General features: G+C 48.9%; 1 protein-coding gene across 4 annotated transcripts in view; it reads left to right on the top strand.

Moving 5' to 3' along the window:
* RTTN (rotatin) overlaps window positions 1-20657 on the top strand; it is a 1165399-nt gene that overhangs the window by 100112 nt on the left and 1044630 nt on the right. For all 4 annotated transcript variants that reach the window (XR_014961587.1, XM_085605903.1, XM_085605904.1 and 1 more), the window contains exon 8: window positions 11857-12007. Coding sequence is in view for 3 of the 4 variants with exons in the window: in XM_085605903.1 (XP_085462029.1) it covers window positions 11857-12007 (151 nt within the window). In the remaining variant the exon portion in view is untranslated. The remainder of the gene's footprint in view (window positions 1-11856; window positions 12008-20657) is intronic.

Below are 20657 nucleotides of genomic sequence, written 5' to 3'. Positions count from 1 at the left end.
ATGTACCCTAGTGATTTCTCGCAGAGCTAATAGGAACCCTCCCCAATAACTCTGCAATTTAAAGCAGGAGAAGTGTGGCTCAATGGTTAGAGCGGCAGACCCTGATGCAGAGGTCTGGCCCGGGACCAGGGTTCAATTCCCGCCTCGGCGGCTCTTGGATTCAATTTCCCCAGACCTGATAATTCTCGCCTCGGTGCCTATTCTAATCATCGGTCCCACTGTGCAACTCTGGGCAATAGCTTGCTTAATCTCCACAACTGCCCCCACAGCGCTAGGATGCCTGGCTTCACCTTGGGGGTGCCCAGGAGTGGACATCTCACAGGAAAACCAGGAAGGGTTCCACAGCGGTATGAATACAGCGCTACGAGACCCCTGGGTAGAAGTGCGCTATATAAGTACAAATACATTTACATACATTTACATTTACAAAGCACTCCCATGTCATATGGAGGAAGGATGCCGGATCTGACTCGCATCTAGGGCAAGCAGCAGATTGCGACCCATTAATCCTATGCAATCGTTGCGGGGTCAAGTAGGTGTGGTGCAAATAATAACATTTAGTGAACTTGAATTGCAAGTTACTAGCCACCTCCCCGACTTGACCAAAGGCATTCCACCATTCACTCTCGGTAAGTGTCTCGTAAATTTCACCAGCCCACCTGTACTGTAACCCTGTCCTGTTAATCTGACGATCACCTTTGAGACCCTTATAAATACAGAATAACAACTTCGACTTGAACCAGTGTCCAATAGAAGTTTGAACATCTGCAAATCCACTGGCGGAGCAGCAAAATCTGTCTAGATGTCACGGACCGTTTGGGACTCCTTAGCATATGATGTAGCTGGAACAGCTCCTGTGCCTCCCCCAGCATGAGGAAAGTTTCGTTCAGATACAGGTTGTTGGCCATAGTACAGCTCTCCGAACCACTGCAACATATCCATCATTGATTGTATAGACCTGAAGGGTATTAGCCATCGGAGGGGCAGGATAGTGGGCATCCCTAGTCTGTCCTCTGCCATATTGATACCTTTTGGTAATCCTGCCTGTCGACCCTAATACAGGCAATTGGTGCCACATAGCCTCCAGCACCACATTCAAAACCTTTTCTTTATTAATCTGAAAATGTTTAGGAAAGTGAGCAATCTTACGTAGAAAACTGCAATACTCCTTTGCGTCCCCTGGTTGACCAGTGTGCCAGAGTAGGTAGCACTTCACAGTTAATTTTCTCGCTCTATAGTCTAGATCCCTCAAAATCGACCTCTGCCAATTTGTCCTTATTTGAATGAGCTTGTGTCAGCTTTAATACAACTTTACACAACTCAAAATCTTTTGGTGTTGCTTCAATCAAACTGTCATTTTTGTGAAGGATTTTGCATTTGTCAGTACGTTTTCTTCAGAGTCACCCTGACCTCTCCATTTTGTGACAGGAAAAGGTTTGAAAAAGAGCCTCATGCACATTTCATGACTACATCACAATAGAGGATGAGAGGAAAAAATGGAGCATCTCCACTTGCTTTGCAGATTGTTGATTTCTGTGAGGTGGGTGGAGAGAATCACAAAGCAGATCAAAGAAAGCCTAGCAAAGAAAGGTTGGCACAGCTTTCCTTTCCATGTGCAAACTTTGGGAGTTTGGCAGAGCAGGGCATCTGTCAAACAGGTTCAGATGTCCCGTCTGCTGCAAGTAGAGTGCCATGAACATTGATTCACTCTTCATATGTAACGGGACATCCACCACATTTTGGTAGATGTTCAGTATCAGCCTAAAATAAGGCCCTTTGTCTCTACAGAGGAAATATATCTTTGGGATGCAGCCTCTTCAACAGAAGCAAAAGGTGCGTTACCCCTTTTAACAAAGTATTTTGGATAATTGATTTTTACTTGGTTGATAATCCTTCCCAACCATGGAATGACTTAAGCAGTCTGAAGTATTATCAGTCTTTCAAATACTTGACCAGAGTGACACCAAAATGCCTTTATAGTACTCTGTCAAAGTTGTCTTTTGGGTTCACGAGGCATATTCATCAGAAACAAAGTGGGTTAGGCCTTTTACGTCCAAAAGGAAGTCTGTGCCACTTTGCATATCATAAAGGGAGGATTACATACATTTGACGGTCCTTCGGAAAAAACTAGTGGAATTGAAACACCACATAAGCAATCCTTAATTGTGTAGAGTGAACATGCGAATCGTATGAATGCTCACCATTTTCTGCATACATTTTGTAATTATCTGCCACTTCTGTTGTTAACGATAAGTTGTTTTATCACTCCTTGGCAAGAATTTTGCTTAATTGAGTGAGTGTTTGCTTGTTCGGTACTGGCACTTAATTCTCAACACAAACATTTATAACAGTCCAACACATGGTGGTTTTGTTTGTCTAATTTTGAGGTGAGCACAAAAATAAATAATACCTGCTATCCAGGCCATTCTTATAGCTTTGGGTGGTCTGGAATAGTCTGAATTCTCACACATGCATGCTGTGGTGGCTGGTGACGTTTAGAAGTAGTGGGGCATAAAAAGCATTGTTCAACCCTTTTACCTACCAAACGAATAAAGCAATAACAGTTTGTAAGCACTGTCACCAGGCAGCTACGGAGAGTATGAAATATGCATGCGCTGTGACACACATTCTGTGACACACGCTCGGGCACAAGCGCACATGCTCTGGAACATTTGCTCTGACACACGCACACACACGCCCATGCTCTGACAAAAGGACAGACATGCTCTGACACAAGGACACACACAAATGCGCTCGGAAAGAATGACACATACGCACACACACGCTCACTGTGATACACTGGCTCTGAAAAACATACTCATACAAGCACGCACATGCTCAGACACAAGTACAGAAACACACATATGCTCTGACACATGCCTGCACACATGCAAACAGAATGAATTGTGTGTGTGTGTGTGTCAGTGGCGCCTGGCAAGGAACGGGGAGGGGGGGACACACAAAATATAAAAAAAAAAAAAAAGATGTCCGGCAAGTAGTCATGCACACTTAGGGCCTCATGTAGGTAGCGTACCAGTTACCACTTCTTAAATACCGAGCCGTACCGACTCGGTATTTAAGAAGTGGTAACTCGTATGTAGGTAATGAGTCGGTAATTATTACCGATTCGTTACTAGTCGGTGATTACCGAATCGGTATTTACCGATTCGGTAATGAGGCATACCTTCCCATTGATGGGAAGGTATGCCTCATTACCGAATCGGTAAATACCGATTCGGTAATGGGGGGAACACATACAAGGGTGGCAGGGTGTCACATTGACACCCTGTTGCACCCCTGTTTCGGCCATGTGAGCACATGTGGCACACATACATGCCCTAAGGGCATGTATGTATGCCACATTGCACACTGCCACGCGCGTAAAAATGCATTTACACATACATTCATTATTTACCACCAACTATAAGTTGGTGGTAAATACCGACTCATAAACACACACACACACACACACTCCCCCTACATCTCGATTTTGCTTTCGGAATTTACCGAATCGGTAAAATTACCGATTCGGAAAAGTTACCGATTCGGTAACATTACCGATTCGGTATTATTACCGAATCGGTAATTTTACCGATTCGGTAAATTCCGAAAGCAAAATATGTCCCCCTACATACCAATGGCCAAAATACCGGTCGGTAACGGTATTATTACCGAAAATCGGCCGTTACCGACCGGTATTTGGCTTCCTACATGAGGCCCTTAGTGTGCAACCACTCTTCCTCCTTGTGCCACCAGCCCCGCCCTAACCCAGCCCAGCAGCAAGGAAAAATAAAATGATAATAACGTTATCATTTTATTTTTCCCTTTTCTACTGCTCTAAGAGCAGTGGGGCGATGCTCCTCCGCCTTAGCGGAGAAGCCGCCCCTGCTTGTGCGAGTATGATGGTCAGCAACTACGCTGGTACTGGCATTTGCAGAGTGGGCTGGGGCAGTGGGGGATCCAAGCTGCATTGGCTTCTTGAGAAGGCCATAACACTTACCTTTTTTACAAATTAAGCTCCGGCACGAAACACTGTTAGATAGGCCTGTTAAGACACAAGTTTTTGCTACCTGCCCAATCTAGTTTTCTACATCCTTGTTAATCTTTGGGCTAGAAATAAAGATGCTGTGATGTAGTTGTGGGAAAAATTACACATCACTGACTTTTGTACTCCTTATTCTAAGAGACCCCTTTCTGCCTACAATCCATTTGTCTTTCCTTCTGTTTTTTGCATATGGATGATGAGAAAAGGAACTAATTCCATGGATGACCACTGACTCTTCTTTTTTTTTTTTTTTTTTTTTTTTTTGAAACCGTTTATTACATGTTAAAAAAGGTTACAGGTATGGGCCTACAACCATCCGGTCGGCCGCTAGAGTGGCAGAAGCATATGACATACCTACAGTAAGAGTCTCTTGGCGGTGCAGATCGGTAAATCAGGAGATATCAATAGCGCAGGCCACATAACTCCAAGCCCACAATACGGTTTCCTTTTTTTCAAAACAGAACAACACAAAAACCACACCCGCAAGGCAACCCGCAATCCAAAGTGACGGCACGTGCTCCTTAAGTGGGGGATCCCAACCAGCAGCCAAACTCTGAAGAGGGGAATGGGAATAGATCAGGGACAGGGGAACCACATGCCCGCGGCTGGGGGAGGGGGTCGGCTAGGGGGACGGGGCTGGTGAGGCGGCCGGTAGCAGTGGCGGCTCACAAATACCCCCGCGATAGGCGTTCCAGGGGCCCCAGATTTTCACCCACGCCCCAGGCTTACCCCTCGCCACATACACTACCTTTTCACGAAACATACACCAATCCATATGTTCTTTCCAGGCCAACACCGCCGGGGGCCTCTGGGATCCCCACAATTGAGCAATGTCACGCTTAGCTATCATGTATCCCAGAGTCACCCACCGCTTCTGCGGGACCGAATAGTCATTTGGTTCCCACACATTCAGCAAGCATCTCCTCGCTTCAGGCAACAGCGCGACACGCATAACCACACGCAGGACCTCATGCACACCACGCCAGAATCGCTCCACCTTTGGGCACTCCCACAGAATATGCATGAAAGTTGCCAAAGCACCACAGCCACGCTTACACAATCCGTCACCAGCAAAGCCCATACGTAGAAGCCTTGGCCCCGTCACGTAAACCCGGTGGAGGATCTTAAGCTGGACGAAGCGAAGGCGAGCCGGGATGGCCACCTCCTTCGGAGAGGCCACCGCGGAGATCCAGTCCTCGTCGTCCAGTTCCAACCCGTCGGCAACCCAGGCCTCGCGGAGACTAGTCAGCAGGCACGATCTGTCGTTGATCAGCTTTTTATATATAAGGGAGATCGTGCTGTCTGGGACATGGCCATCCAGCACTCGGTCCTCCAGGGGGGAGGACTCCGGAATGGACGCGACATCCGGGAAGACGGAGCCCAGCGCATGGCGGACTTGTAAGCACCGAAAGTACTCACTGCCTTGCAGCTGAAACTCCGTCTGCAGCGTCTCAAAAGTTTTGAATCCCCCCCTCGTCCAGAGATCTCCCACTGTGCTGATTCCGATCGTGTCCCACTTCTCGAAGCCCTTCGATGTCCACAGGGAGCCCAACCTCTCAGACGCATATAGCGGTGTCGCCCGGGTCAAACGGTCCTTCCACCCCATCGCTGCATTAGCCGCGTGCCAGACACGCACCATGACACGCGTCGGTCCCGTCAGACGGGAGTCGGGCGCGCCAGAGTAGAGCGCTCGATTGTAGTCGCCACCGGGCAAGAGCATCTTGTCCATTTCAAATGCCGGGTTCAGGGCGGGCCCGTAAAGGCCATGATTAATTGCAGCTAGCTGGGAGGCCCAGTAATACCGTTTAATGTCCGGGAGGGCAACCCCCCCATCGTACCACGGGAGCGTCAATTTAGCCAGAGCAATACGCGGCCTCCCGTCCCAGAACAGGCGCCGCTGCAGGCTCTCCACCTCACGGAAGTAGCGCGCCGGAACCAAGTCCATAGTATTCTGAAGCGCATACAGAAAGCGCGGCAAGGACATCATCTTAAACAAGGCCGCTCGGCCAAGCGGCGAAAGCGGAAGACGCCGCCAGCGCGCAACGTCCTCCCGCAAGCGCTGGAGGGGGGGCAGCAAGTTCCGCTCGTAGCGGACCTCCGGGTCTAGAGTAATATATATACCCAGGTACCGGAACCCCTGGGAGGCAATCTGGATCGGGCAGTCCCGTGGTAGGGCCGGAGCCTCCCCGGAGAGCACATACACGCAGGATTTCGCCCAGTTGATGACAAGGCCTGAGTTACGACCGAAGGAGCGCAAAACATCAACCAGGACAATCAGCGAGTTACGCGGGGAGGCGAGATACAAAAGGATATCATCGGCGTAGAGGGACACGCGGTCCTCATGCTCGGGGGTCCAGCGGAGACCACGGATGGAGGGGTGCCACCGCAGCCACTCCGCCAAGGGCTCCAAGGCCAATGCAAACAGGAGCGGTGACAAGGGGCAACCCTGACGCGTGCCCCGCCCCAGCGCGAAGGGGGCCGAGACTCGCCCATTCACTACCACCTGCGCCAATGGGCCCGAATACAACAATTTGACCCAGCTAATGAATCCCGGTCCAAATCCAAATTTCGCCAGCATCGCCCAGATGTATGGCCATTCAAGCGTGTCAAACGCCATGGTGGCGTCTAAGGACGCCAAGATGGCCGGCTCCCGCACAAACGGGACACGCGCGAGCACCCCATGCAAGCGTCGCAGATTAAGAGCCGTGTTGCGATGGGGTATAAAGCCAGATTGGTCTTGGTGGACCAAATCGCCCACCACGCCAACCAGCCGGTTGGCCAGTACTTTGGCGAGGATTTTGGGCTCCGCGTTCAAGAGCGAGATAGGCCTATAGGATGTAACCCGCTCACGGGGTCTCCCCTCCTTGTGGATCACCACGATTGTGGCCAGACGCTGGTCCGGCGGGAGGGAACCCTGCGAGCGGGCCGCCAGGAACATGGCGCGCAGGTGGGGCGCCAGTACATCCGGTCGTAGCTTGTAGAGCTCGATGGGGATACCATTGGGGCCCATGGCCTTGCCGGATGCGACCGAGCGAATAGCCAGGGCAATTTCGTCCGAGGTGGGAGGAGCGTCCAGCAAATCCCTGTCCTCCACCGTAAGGGAGGGCAGCGCGATGTCCCGAAGCAGGGCATGGGAATCTTCCTCCGAGCAGGGAGAAACCGGGGAGTACACCTCGCGGAAGTAATCCGCGAAGCAGGAGACAATGGCTTCCGGCTCGGTGACAGGCACACCATCCATCCCCTCAATCAAAGGAACCACACGACTCGCTCTCTCCCTCTTGTCCAACCACGCAATCAATTTACCAGCCTTATCACCCACATCATACAGTCGCCCCTGTTGCTCTCTACTGAGGCCCCTGGCCGCCTCCGTGACGAGGGCCCTATAGGCCGCCTGCTTGAGGTGCAGAACATGCAACTTGGCGTCGGTTACCCCGCTCCCCAGGTCACCCTCTAGTTCCGCAATTTCGGCCTCCACCCGGGTTACCTCCTCCCGCTCGCGCCTCCGGGCCTGGGAGATAAAGGAGAGGGCCTCCCCTCTGAGAACTACCTTAAAAGCCTCCCACAGGGAGATGGCCGAAGGGACAGACCCCACATTCTCATCAAAGTATCGCTGTAAGGATTTGATCAAGGCGGCACGAATAGTGGGGTCACGCAAGTACCAAGCATTGATTGGAGCCACCCTGCCCCCCCCCCCTAGGGAAGACATCGAAATGTGACAGTACTGGGGAGTGATCTGAAATGCCCCGCGCCAGATGGCACACCTCTCCCACCCTCCCAGCATAGGCCGCCGGGACAAGGATGTAATCAAGCCGCGAGAGGCTACCATGGGCACCCGAGTGGAAGGTGTATTGCCGCTGCGCGGGATGCTTTAGTCGCCAGCAATCCACCAGGCCCAGAGTATCTAAAAGGCCGGACAGCCAGGCCTGTGCCCGGGGGAGGTCCCTAGGGGGATGGCGATCCAGAGACCCAGAAACTACCGCATTAAAGTCCCCCCCAACCACCAGCAGGCCACCCGGGAGGTCTAGGAGGAGGCGCCCCAAATCCGCAAATGTAGTAGATTGTAACCCAGGCGGGACGTACACTGATATAAAAACAAACACTCTACCCTCCATTCTACCCACCAGAACCGTGTAGCGTCCCCTCTCATCATGGCGCACCTCATCAATCTCCAACGGGAGCGAGTTCTTAATCATGATACCCACCCCCCGCGAGCCCGAGGTGAAGCCCGAGTGGGCCACCAAACGATAGCCTCGCCGATTCATGGCATGAAAGGAGTTACCTATAAGGTGTGTCTCCTGCAGGAAGATAACATCTGGTGAGATACGTTTCAGGTACTGCAGGACCACACCACGCTTAATCCTGTCCCCCAGGCCGTTAACATTCCATGACAACACAGTTAAATCCCTACCCCCCATCATACGTAGAAGCAATCAGTCGTCCCCCACAGAGCATCTCGAGAGCAACAATACAGTAAAGGGCTTGCCTTGCGGTGCAAACAAACGACACACCCACCCACCCCCCCATCCCAACAGAACTCCCCCCTCCCTGCACCCCTGCATGAGCCCAGACAGCCCCCCCAAAGTGCAGTGTGCCTGTCGCCCCATAGATGAAAAACTAACTAGTCCCCCAGAGGAGGAGGGAAGCCCCCAACAGACCCCACACGACCTCCATCGGAGGGGAACATAAACGATCAGTAAATGGTAAAGGAATGTTGTCCAGAGCAAGGCCTATTCTTCACCCCTCAGTTCTGATCCGGCGGACCCTCCCCGCCAACCGCACCCCCCCCCCCCCCGGCCCCGATCTCCAGGCAGAGTGTCCAACCAGTCCCCAGCCGCCTCGGGTCGGTCAAAAAAGTGCGTGCGCCCATCCACCTCCACCCTTAGCTTAGCTGGAAAAAGCATTGAGTACTTAAGGTTCAGGTCCCGTAGGCGACGTTTAACTCCGAGAAAACTCAATCTCAGTTTTTGGACCGCCGGAGTAAAGTCTGGGTAGAAATGCACATCCATGTTATCAAGCTTGACCGGTCCCTGTTGCCTGGAGGTCTGCAGGATAGCGTCTCTCCCGAAAATTAAAAATCCGGGCAATGAGAGGCCGCGGCGGGGCACCGGCCTTAGGTCTGCCCCCAGGGACCCGGTGAGCACGTTCCACCGCAAAAAGCTTACTCAGCCCCCGGGGCTGAAGATGGGTAAGGATCAATTCTTCCACAAAAAGATCTGCCGCCTCCGCCTCTCGTCCCTCCGGCACTCCCACAATGCGAACGTTATTCCTCCGGGCCCGACCCTCGGAATCCTCCAGTCGCCGGTCCATCAGGGCGCTCACCTGGCCAAGCCGGCGCACCTCCTTTTGGAGGGCCACCACGTCCGTCGTGAGGCTCGTTGTGGTGTGGGCCAGGGAATCGACCCGGTCGTTGGTTTTGGACAAGTCAGCCCTCACAAGGCTAACATCCACCAGGACCGAGTCTATCTTTTGCGCTAAGGTGTCGAAGCGCTGGTCCACCGAGGCCTTCATCTCTGCGATGGCGCCCATGACGTCCCGGAGGGTCAGATCCACCGGTTGAGCAGATGCCTCCGTCGGGCCCGCCGGGGATGTGCGCGATGTCTCCGGAGATCCCTTCTGGAGGGTGTAGCGGTCCATACTGTTGGATTGAGGCGCCGGGCCGCGGCGGGTCGTCTTCACCTTCGCCCGGTCGCCATCTTGTTTGGTGGACATGCCTGCTCTCCCACCGTCGTGCCAATCTCCTCGAAAGGGCCGGTAAACCAGTTCACGGGTTCCGGGGGGGGGGAGGGCGACCACTGGGCCGCTGGACGACTCACGGCCGGCGGGTCAGCCGGACACCTGGACAAGGCCACACCAGCGCACCCCGCTCCGCAACCCTACCTCGCTTGAGGGCAAGGAGAGCGCAAAAGCGAAAGTGAAAGCACGGGATACGCGAGTCGCCCAGCCCTGCCCGCCGCTGTTGTTCGCTTTGTCCCCGGATCGCCCCACTACTCCAATCCGGGGGGCCAGCGCGGAGAAGGCCGCAACCTTCAATCGGTGCTCCCACCGGTGTCCGGGGTCCGATTCGAAAAGGAAAAACGGATGGCGCCTCAGCTCGGGTTCACCGATGCAGTCCCCTCAACAAGGACAGGATATAGCCAGGATTAATTCAGGAGGTCGTGGTGGTCCTCGGGAGCCTCGCACCTACGCGGCCATCTTGGTTGCGCGCTAGGCTCCTCCTCCCCCACTGACTCTTCTTGATGCTATACAAATGTGCTCTGGACTTCACATACTAAGAGCAGAGTGTCTGGAAGAAGGGGAGTGTGGTATTCTCCGCTTTAGGGGAATGCTGTTCATTCCCCTCACCCCCTCTCCCTTGTTTGATAATGGTTTGTACCCCATGACGTGCTCTAGAATGTCACAGCGCTAAAGGTTCTAAGCTAAGCTCCCTGCGTGGAGTGTGTGACAGAGTGTCCTGGACGACAGCTGTGGCTGGGGTCCTCTTGCTGTACTTCTTGAATAAACACCACTTGTTTGTACATCTCAGTTTCTTGTGTTTCTACAGAGGACTGAATATCTCAATTTCACAGGGAGCTGTGATAGTACAGGAATTACTTAATTAAGTAACTTTTATTTAATGGAGATCCACTGGCACACCTGCTTCCAGTGTTTCAAGGATTCTGTGAAATCACAGAACTATGCTTGGGATTATGGGACATTAGTAGACAGGAACTGAGTTATCCTACGACCTTAGCACCCATGAGCCCGGGACCGACTAGCTATAGCGCCTCACTTGACATCCTATTCACTCGCAGAGGAGCAAGTGATTAGACACCCCAGAGCACAACACTCCCGACTCTCTCAGGAGTCGGCATTGCAAGACACACCCTTTCGCTCACACTCTTGTACTCATCCACAATAAGATCTGACAGAGACACGAAAAAGTTTAAAATGTTTATTTTAACTGACGTGCTTTAGTATGCAGTATACGTGCTTAACACAAATATGGTCAGCATAGCAAGTAGTCCGTAAATCATAAAAGGAGCTGTCATGATAAATGACAGAATAGCATAACATCTCTCCCCTTGTATAGAAGCAAAATGATTATATATAAGAAGATTGCTGGATGTTATCAGCAGATCCCATACCTCAGTCTATAGATGGTAGATCTACATCAAAGGTGCTGTTATGTTCTTCTCCCTGGAAAGGTCCCTCTCCAAGTGTGTGTTACCTATCTGTGTACCCCCATAAGACCAGAGTACGAGTTCCCAAATAACAGCTGCATCTGCATGTTTTGTCTAGGTGTGAGGCCCTGACCATAACAAGGGACATTGCTGTTTGACCTTGTTCACAATGTTCAGACTAAATCCCAGAAACAAGCAAAGTGTGTAAACAACAGCATGTTCTATGCGAAAGTTTCAAGCACAAGCAAAACAAATCTGTGTTGTAATGTGAGCAAAGCAGCAGACAGGGAGCAACGTGCTCACGCTAACTTAGGGGAGACAACATTGCCCATATGGGCCACGTGACAAAGGTGCCACCCAGTAATCAGAATCTGCATGCGTAGGGCTGTAGATTTAAGAGTACCATAGGTACTTTTTGTTATAAACTTAATTTACCTGCTTGTCAAGGCTTCTTTTGCATACAACACTTCATATTCTTTACCTAATGGTAACCCATGCGGCAAAGCAGATTTGAGTTTAGACTGTTGCCTCAAATCTTTGTTGACTTCAGGACGATGTTGTGCCTTTCAAGGAATACAACACATCAGTGTGGGGTGATACAAAATTGCCTTAAAATCACACAGCTTGAAATCATTTTTGCTTCTGTTACAGAGTCTTCTCTCACTGCTGAAGCTGGCTTTTGGAAGAGATGGAAAACATTACTTGGCTCTGAATGCTGTTTCTTGCCTCCATCAGTTGTGCATCTGCTTGAGGACCAGGCTTAACTTTCACAGGGATCCCAATTTCTTCTGCAGTAAGCAAGGTATGTATATTGTATTGCATTAAGAGAATGATAATAGTGACACTGGGGCATTAGCAGCAGCTTTAGAGGATGCAGTCCCCATGTTCTTTATTCAGTATGCAACAGCCTAAATAATTGATTATACAACATGCCTTTTATTAAGAGACGTGGGCATGTATTCTACATTGGGCACACTGTGCCAGTTTATGCCATGTTGCCCCTTTTAAAAAGGTGCAGATTGAGTTAGTGCTTCCTATTATCATGAATGTGCTGCTTCAGTGTAGCCGAGAACTTGTGCCTGCTGTGTGGGCAGCGTATTCAGTGAAATACCGACGGGCTGCTTCCAAGCCGCTTTGTGCTTCACAGTGCAGTTGGTAGCCACCTGTACTTTAAGTGAGTGAGCACCTGTCTGCAGTGGGATGTATGGGAGAGGCCAGTGGAACACCACCCCTAGCTCTCAGGGAGTGCACGAACAGTGCATCATCTCTTTGTGGGGCCTCTTTGCCTCTGCACCCATAATAAAGCATGGGTGCAGAGGCAAAGTAATTCCCTCATGTGCATGGGTCTACACCCCCATGTAAGTGAGAGAACGCTCTCTCAAGGTAGTGCTAAAGTTACATGTGCACAATCTCTATCAGTATTACAGATGGGGCCGCACAAGTATATGTGGCTTCTTCTGTAAAACTGCAGCGCCCCAAAGGTGCAAAAACATGGGCGCACACACCCATTGTACCCCTAGGGCACTGTCTGGTATAGCCGCAGGTGTCCCAAATGAAAGATCCTGATAACATGCTGTCAACTGACTTACTCTAGTAGGTACTGTCGGGTACTTTGTGAATTCTAAAAATCATGATGATTTAAAGTTTAGGACCAATCAGACCAACTGGATTAAAATAAAAGCTGTATTTGACTTTTTTCATAGGTTTGTGATGTACTTTTGTTTTGTTCTGTAAGCCTTCTGAAAAGTGGAAGTAGACTGTTGTTGGTTCCCTAAATATTCTTTCTTGCCTTTGTCCCTTGTGGCTGATCCTGTAGTGTTAATGTTTTGTTCCGTCCCAATGGAGAACGGCATGTACATCTGTCTTACACTTGTAGCACTTAGATTGAAGGACTTAACTCATGACACACTATGATTAGGAGGCTTTAATTTTGCTCTACGTAATTTTTTACAGTGCACACACTTGTTATTGTACGCAGCATGAGCAATATCAAACACCTACTTGTGTCACCTTATACTTACCTTTATTTAACAATGCACATGGTTGTGTTACTTTGTATAGAATTGTTATTGATGGAACAGTGGAGTACACAGTTGCCCAAATTGCTGTGCATGGAATTGTTACAAAGCACATAGTTTTTTTACTAGTAACTCATGTTTTACTGTATTCTACATAATACTGCTTCTGCATACATTTGTGTAATTTTTTTTAACACATATTTTATAAAATTCGCAGTTGTACAGGCAAATTATACATTTCCGCATGTCGTTTTTGAACATTTTACTTAACTAGTATCTATGCATTTATACATTACCATAGCAAGTTATTAATCAAGCAATCAATGGTGACATTCCTACTCCCAACTAAGTTACAGAAGTGTCTACCCATCGTTTTGCAGAACATCATATATGTTGTTGTCTCTTGATAAACTTTACCCACCCAACTATCCAACCCTCCCCTTATCCCTCCCACAACACAACCCACCCCAGAAAAAATTCACTTAGAACTTTGCTGCTACTATGCAATAATTTCCCCAAGCGAGTTGCCTGTGGGGCCGAACATTCTGTTTCTGCAGTAAAGAACAATGGGGGGAAGGAGAGGAGGGGGACCAGGGAGGGAGGTGGGGGTGAAAGGAGGACGGGAGAGAGAAGAGAGGGGCCCAACATGCATATTCGTGTTACTGTACATCCAAGAATTAGGTACTGTTTGTGTGGTCTATTATTGTAGACTATATATTCTGGGGGTTCTCCGTCCCCTCACCCCTTACCTCAAACTGTTCCAACAGCTGGGCCCAATCCAGGGAGATCGGCTTTTTCCTCAATCCCCTATACACTTCATGCTTAAGCGCCTCTCCTTCAGCCACGGCCCATCTAACGACTTCCTCCGTCCATTGGCCCTCACGTGGTGCCATGCAGGATTTCCAGCGCTACATAATTAGTCTTTTAGCTCGCATCAGCACCAACCCTGCAAAGCGGCGCAGTAAAGTTGCCTTCTTTGGGATAGGAAAATGACCCAGTAGACAAGCCTCTATAATGATCCAGGGAGAACGCTCCGTTAATTGAGATAGACCCCTTGTAACGCAAGACTCAACATTTCCGAAGTGTAGGGCACGTCCACAGCATGTGGATAAAGTCTGCCGATTGATGCGAACATGTAGGGCAATCAGCAGATGCAGTGGGATACATCCTCTGTAGTGTCAGCGGAGTGAGGTAGGCTCTATGTAATATGAAAAGTTGGATTGTTTTAGCCTAAAGTTACGGGACACCCGCCTAAGATGTTCTAAGGCTATGTTCCATTCCCTATCCTCTAAGTTTCTTGCCAACACCCCCTCCCACATCTGCCAAAGAGTTAATAATGACTTGTTAAGATGTTCCCTTAATCCTCGATACAGCCATCTGACCAGGTGACGCCTATGCCCCATTATGTGAACAGCTCGTAGTAGGTAAAACGTAGGGGGTTCTTTCTGATCCGTCAACCAGTATTTCTGGATGTATTAAGTGATTGCCGCATGTATGAGTAAGATAGTATCTGGTACTGCATAGTACGAACAAATTCATCGTGGGGCATCAAATTACCGTCTAAAACGAAGTCTCCAACCGTCTCCGTCCCTTCCTGTATACAGCTCTGCAATCTAGCGTTTGTTAATATTCCACACTGGGTAGGTAGGCCGCAGAGAGGAATATTGGGAGCATATGGGGTAGGCATGTGCGCATACTTCAGTGCCTGCTTCCAATGGTGTAATGAAATATGCAGCAGAAAGGGGGGATTACGCATTCTGTCAGCCCCAGGGCTCAGCAATGTCTGCAGTGTTCCGCGGTGTAAGCGTTCAGGAGAATAATTGATTTCGAACAAATTGAGACTGCAATTGTCCAACAATGCAGTATGCCCTAAACTCAGGTGCCCCCATACCGCCCGTAGTACTCGGAAGTTGCATCTTGGCCAGGGCTAACCTATGCCTCCCTTTCCCCTATAGTAAGGATGATAATAGGGTATCCAGTGTTTTGAACATCCAAGTCGGGAGGGTAACTGGGAGACTTACAAAATAATATAAGAGAGGTAATAGTTCTGACTACACTTCCGTCGATGGTGTCTACACTGGTCCTGTAAAGATTTACTCCTAAGTACTTAAAAGTCGTGGGTTCTACTTTGAATTGTAAGTGGCCAAACTGTAAGTAGGGTCTGGTGTAATTATCGTAAAAGGAATATGCCACGGATTTTGAGGCATTATGGCACAGGCCCGAAATGGTCTTAAACTGTGAAAATACCGCTGCAATGGGTTGCTTATTCATGTTCAGATCCTTAAAATACAGTAACATATTATCGGCGTAGAGGGATATAGAGTGGATCATTGCACCTGCGGGGATGCCATATGGAGTCATGACATGACGCAAATATTGCGCTATGGGTTCTAGTGCTAAAACAAACACTAGGGGTTACAAGGGGCTTGCTTGACGAGTACCCCGATAAATATGATATGCAGGAGAAATGATTGCACCGGTCTTGGCCCGGGCTGTGGGATCGGGGTAGAGCAATTTCACCCAATTGCAATATTCTCGGGGTAGCCCAAACTTTGTCAACACTGCAAGCATATATGGCCAGTTCAGTGTCAAACGCTTGACGTTCATCTAGCGACAAACAGCCGGCTAGTGGGACTGTGTCAGCTGCTGTATGCATCAGGGCATGTAAATGGCGAACTTTTAGTGAGGTGCTGAGTTTGGGTATGAACCCACACTGGTCCGAGTGTATCAATTTAGGAAGCAAGGGGAGTAGACGCTAAAAGTTTACTAAGTATTTTGTATTTGGTGTTGAGCATTGATTAAGGTCTATAGGAAGTAAGATCAGTTGGGGCCTTGTCAGGTTTCAATAGAGATGGACCTATTACCTCTCTAGTGGTGGGATGCAATGCGCCGTCTGCAAGAGAGGTGGTATAAAGTTGTAATAATTTGGGAGTCAATGACGACGCAAATGTTGAATAAAATTCAATGGGTAGGCCATCGCAATGGGTAGGCCATCGCAACCCGGAGTTTTATTGCGGGCCAATGCCTTTATGGTGGTACGGATCTCTACTAAGGTAAGCGGGGCAGCCAAGTCTTTAGCGTTCAAATTCGTAATTGCTACAGTCATATCCTGGGGGTAGCTGTATAAAGCTTGGCATAATGGTCCTGAAAAGTCCTATTAATGTCAGCTTGGGAAGTAACCCGTGTTTGCTGGGAGTCATATATTGCTAGAATGGGTGTGGAGGAGACTTAGGGTTCAATTAACCGGTCCTAGGATGCTTGTTTCCAGTCCAGGGAGGGCCTGGCAGTTCAGGCTGGACTGTTCCGATTGGGCACAGGGTCAAGACTGATCTGCATATGGCTGGGTCCAAACTGGAATGGCATGGTGAGCAAAAAAACAATGCATTTAGGCCCAGAGCTCTGTACTGGGGTGAATGTATGACATTGTTCTGCATTCTGTCCATCAGTAGTTCTTTTTGCATTTAATTAGCCGCGCCAGTAATGTACTGGCCCTATCTGCTTCAGCGTGGGTGCGCAGTGTATAAGCATTTAAATCAATTGTACGTAACCTCTCCAATAATTCAGCGTATTTTATTCTAGCTTCTTGCAGCCTTTCAACTTCCGTCACGTCTGCTTGAGCAGCCACCTCTAGTACCTGCAGAGTGTCCTCCAATGCTGTTATGTCTCTAACCACCTCTCTTCGTACTCCCACTAAGGACACCATGGAAACTCCCTGTACTGTCAGTTTAAAAGCCTCCCACTCTAAGAACCTTGTCGAGGCTGTGCCCTCATTTTCCTCAAAATTTAAGGCGATGGTCATGGCTAATGTAGAATGAAACACAAGATCCTCTAAGTGGAAAGGCTGCAGCCGCCACGTGGGGATATGTGTGGGGATTCGGCCCCAGCTTAATGTTAATTCTGTGGGATTGTGGTCAGATATGGTTTTGCCATTATTGTCGAGAATAATTCAGGCGTACAGAGAAAGTGATCTAATCTTGTGTGTAGGTTGTGTGGGTGGTAATAGAAGGAATACTCCTGCCTATTTACATGCTGTGACCTCCATATATCAGAAAGATTCCATCCCTGCACCCATCCAGTCAGAGTAGCAGCCTGTGCTGTGGCAGTAGTGTTTGGCAAGGGAGGATGGGATCGGTCCAAATGCACATCAAAGACCGCATAAAAGTCCCCACCCAGTACCCATGGATAGCGAGACCAGTCTGAGAGGGCCTGTGTGACCCGTGATAGGAAAGCCTGCAGGTCTACATTTGGGGCATAAGTGGAACCGAATACCACTTGCTTACCATCTAGTGCCCCCCGTAGCAATACATATCTCCCTTGGTCATCTATTCTACTCTCATTGAGGCTGAAGTGGACTCCCGTCTGTACCCAGATTTCGGCTCCTCTAGAGAAGTCGAAATACGCTGTCACAAAAAATTGGCCTCTCCAGCGTTTCTGCAATTTGCAGGTCTCCGTTGGTAGTAGGTGCATCTCTTGGATATATACTAATTGGGCCCTACGGCGGTGGAGTTGGGTAGCTATCCTATGCCGTTTGTGGACCGACCCCATCCCACGAACATTCCAGGATATAATAGTATACGTTTTGGCAATTGACATCATCAGCAATCAATGGGGAACAACCTTTACAACGCAACTTTTACAACGCACTACCTTTACAACGCATTTTTTACAGCGCATAATCCATTACAACGCATGACATTACAACGCATGCCACTACAACGCATTTTTAAAAACCACCTTTACAACGCATTCCATTACAACGCATACTACCATTACAACGCATACCATTACAACGCATAATATTACACTACACTATCCAACACTTACCCTACTGTTGCACCCCCTGGAGTTAGAATAGTAATTTTTACCCCTATACTATCCAACACTTACCCTACTGTTGCACCCCCTGGAGTTAGAATAGTAATTTTTACCCCTATTCTATCCAACACTTACCCTACTGTTGCACCCCCTGGAGTTAGAATAGTAATTTTTACCCCTATACTATCCAACACTTACCCTACTGTTGCACCCCCTGGAGTTAGAATAGTAATTTTTACCCCTATACTATCCAACACTTACCCTACTGTTGCACCCCCTGGAGTTAGAATAGTAATTTTTACCCCTATACTATCCAACACTTACCCTACTGTTGCACCCCCTGGAGTTAGAATAGTAATTTTTACCCCTATACTATCCAACACTTACCCTACTGTTGCACCCCCTGGAGTTAGAATAGTAATTTTTACCCCTATACTATCCAACACTTACCCTACTGATGCACCCCCTGGAGTTAGAATAGTAATTTTTACCCCTATACTATCCAACACTTACCCCACTGTTGCACCCCCTGGAGTTAGAATAGCAATTTTTACCCCTATACTATCCAACACTTACCCTACTGTTGCACCCCCTGGAGTTAGAATAGTAATTTTTACCCCTATACTATCCAACACTTACCCTACTGTTGCACCCCCTGGAGTTAGAAAAGTAACTTTTACCCCTATACTATCTAATACTTACCTTAAATGCAATTTAATATTATGCGTTGTAATGGTATGCGTTGTAAAGGTAGTATGCGTTGTAATGGAAATGCGTTGTAAAGGTAGTTTTTAAAAATGCGTTGTAGTGTCATGCGTTGTAATGTCATGCGTTGTAATGGATTATGCGTTGTAAAAAATGCGTTGTAAGTGCATGCGTTGTAAAAGTGTGCGTTGTAACGTCATACATCCGCAATCAATTATGAAGGCCCGAGCCCCCCCATCAGACCAACATCAAGCAGTGCGGCGATAACATAAACTAAACAATCTCTTCCCATACTGGGTCCAACGATCCAACTTCGCTCGACCAAAGCATATAAAAAAAATTTGACATCCTACACATTTAACTCTTGCTTTCGACCATGGGGTAGGCTGCGTGTACTATTTTCAAAGAAAACTATATGTACTAAGTGGAGGTGCTGACAGGCTAGGCCCCTGGACTCATCATACCTCATACATACCCTTCGTGTGTGTGATATATTATAACATAATTACGATATAGTCATAGTAGGGTAAAGAGTCACCGGAGTAGGTTCTTGACCATCAATAAAGCTGAGTTAGTTCGTCTAAGCCATGTACAGGCACAGTTCTTACTTACATACTCTCGGATTAACCCATCGGATCATGAGTGTGGTGCGTATACCCCAATGGGAATAATGCGATACTACCCTCCGAATCAGAGTTTGTGTGCGCCTCGACGGAAGGACTGGTGCTGATAGGTGGACGTGGAGCTCGAAGAGCCTCAGCAGACTGGAGGGCCTTCTGTCTGCCCTCAATTACCTGCTAGCGAGGCAGGGAATCCCGTACTCTGTGTGATGAGACCCCTTCTGCATCTCCGGGAGTCTCGCAGTGACCTCGGCCGTACTGTCTCCAGATGTCAGGCAAAACATCAGGAAAAGTCTTATCCAGCCAATCCCATGCACTGTCCGGCGTATCAAAAAATAAAGCGCGCTCATTGTTATACATTTTTAGTTTCGCTGGGAAAAGCAATGCAAATGTGAGGCCCGCAGCCCGGACCCGTGCTTTAACTTCCGTAAACGAAAAGCGCTTGCATTGTACTGCCAGTGTATAGTCTGGGAATATGGATATTCTTGCATTGTCTACTTGGAAGGGACCGTTGTTTCTTGCCGCCTGCAACACATGGTCACGATCTCTGTAGTTCAGAAGCCTGGCCAATATTGGACGTGGATGTGATCCAGGAATTGGCAGACGGGTGGGGACATGGTGGGCTTGCTCAACAGTGAAATGTAGTGATAAGCCTATAGGGGCTATAGTAGCTCGCAGCCATTTTTCTATGTAAATTGTTGGGTTGGGGCCCTCTGTCCACTCAGGAAGGCCCACAATCCTAAGAATATTGCACCTAGCCCGCCCTTCTGCATCGTCCGCGTGGGCCTGTAAGGATTCTATTTGATGACGCATTTGTTTCAATTGTTCAGCATGTTCCTTCACCTGAGGCACCACCGTCTCCAATGTTTGCTCTGTGGCCTTGACTTTGTCCGACAACTTCCTGTGGTCATCCTTAAGCAAATTAAGCTCCACTGAGATTGTGCCCAGTTGATTCTCGATCGCAGATTGGGAATCGTAGATTTCTTTTAAGATCATGTCCAGTTTATCTACGGGAGGTCAGATGTGGCCCCCCCCCTCAGTACGATGCAAGTGCCCTGACCAGGCCTCTGAAGTAGGCGATCGAGATCCAGCCCTCCCAGACTTCGAGGTCATTCTGGATTTCCCTCTGCCCATAGTTAGTAGCGAGTTGGCTGATTATGTAATATATTCGTGAGCGGTAGGTCGGCACAGTAACTCGGGCACTGGTATCATGCATCTTCAGTGTCATGTAGTCTTCAGACACTCAGTTACCGGGGTTCCGTCTCAACAGTACTCCACTGTACCACCACTACCC

This window comes from Triturus cristatus, chromosome 5_1 (genome assembly GCF_964204655.1).
Source record: "Triturus cristatus chromosome 5_1, aTriCri1.1, whole genome shotgun sequence".
In the NCBI taxonomy this organism is placed as follows: domain Eukaryota; kingdom Metazoa; phylum Chordata; class Amphibia; order Caudata; family Salamandridae; genus Triturus; species Triturus cristatus.
This window is presented reverse-complemented; position numbering and strand designations above follow the sequence as displayed.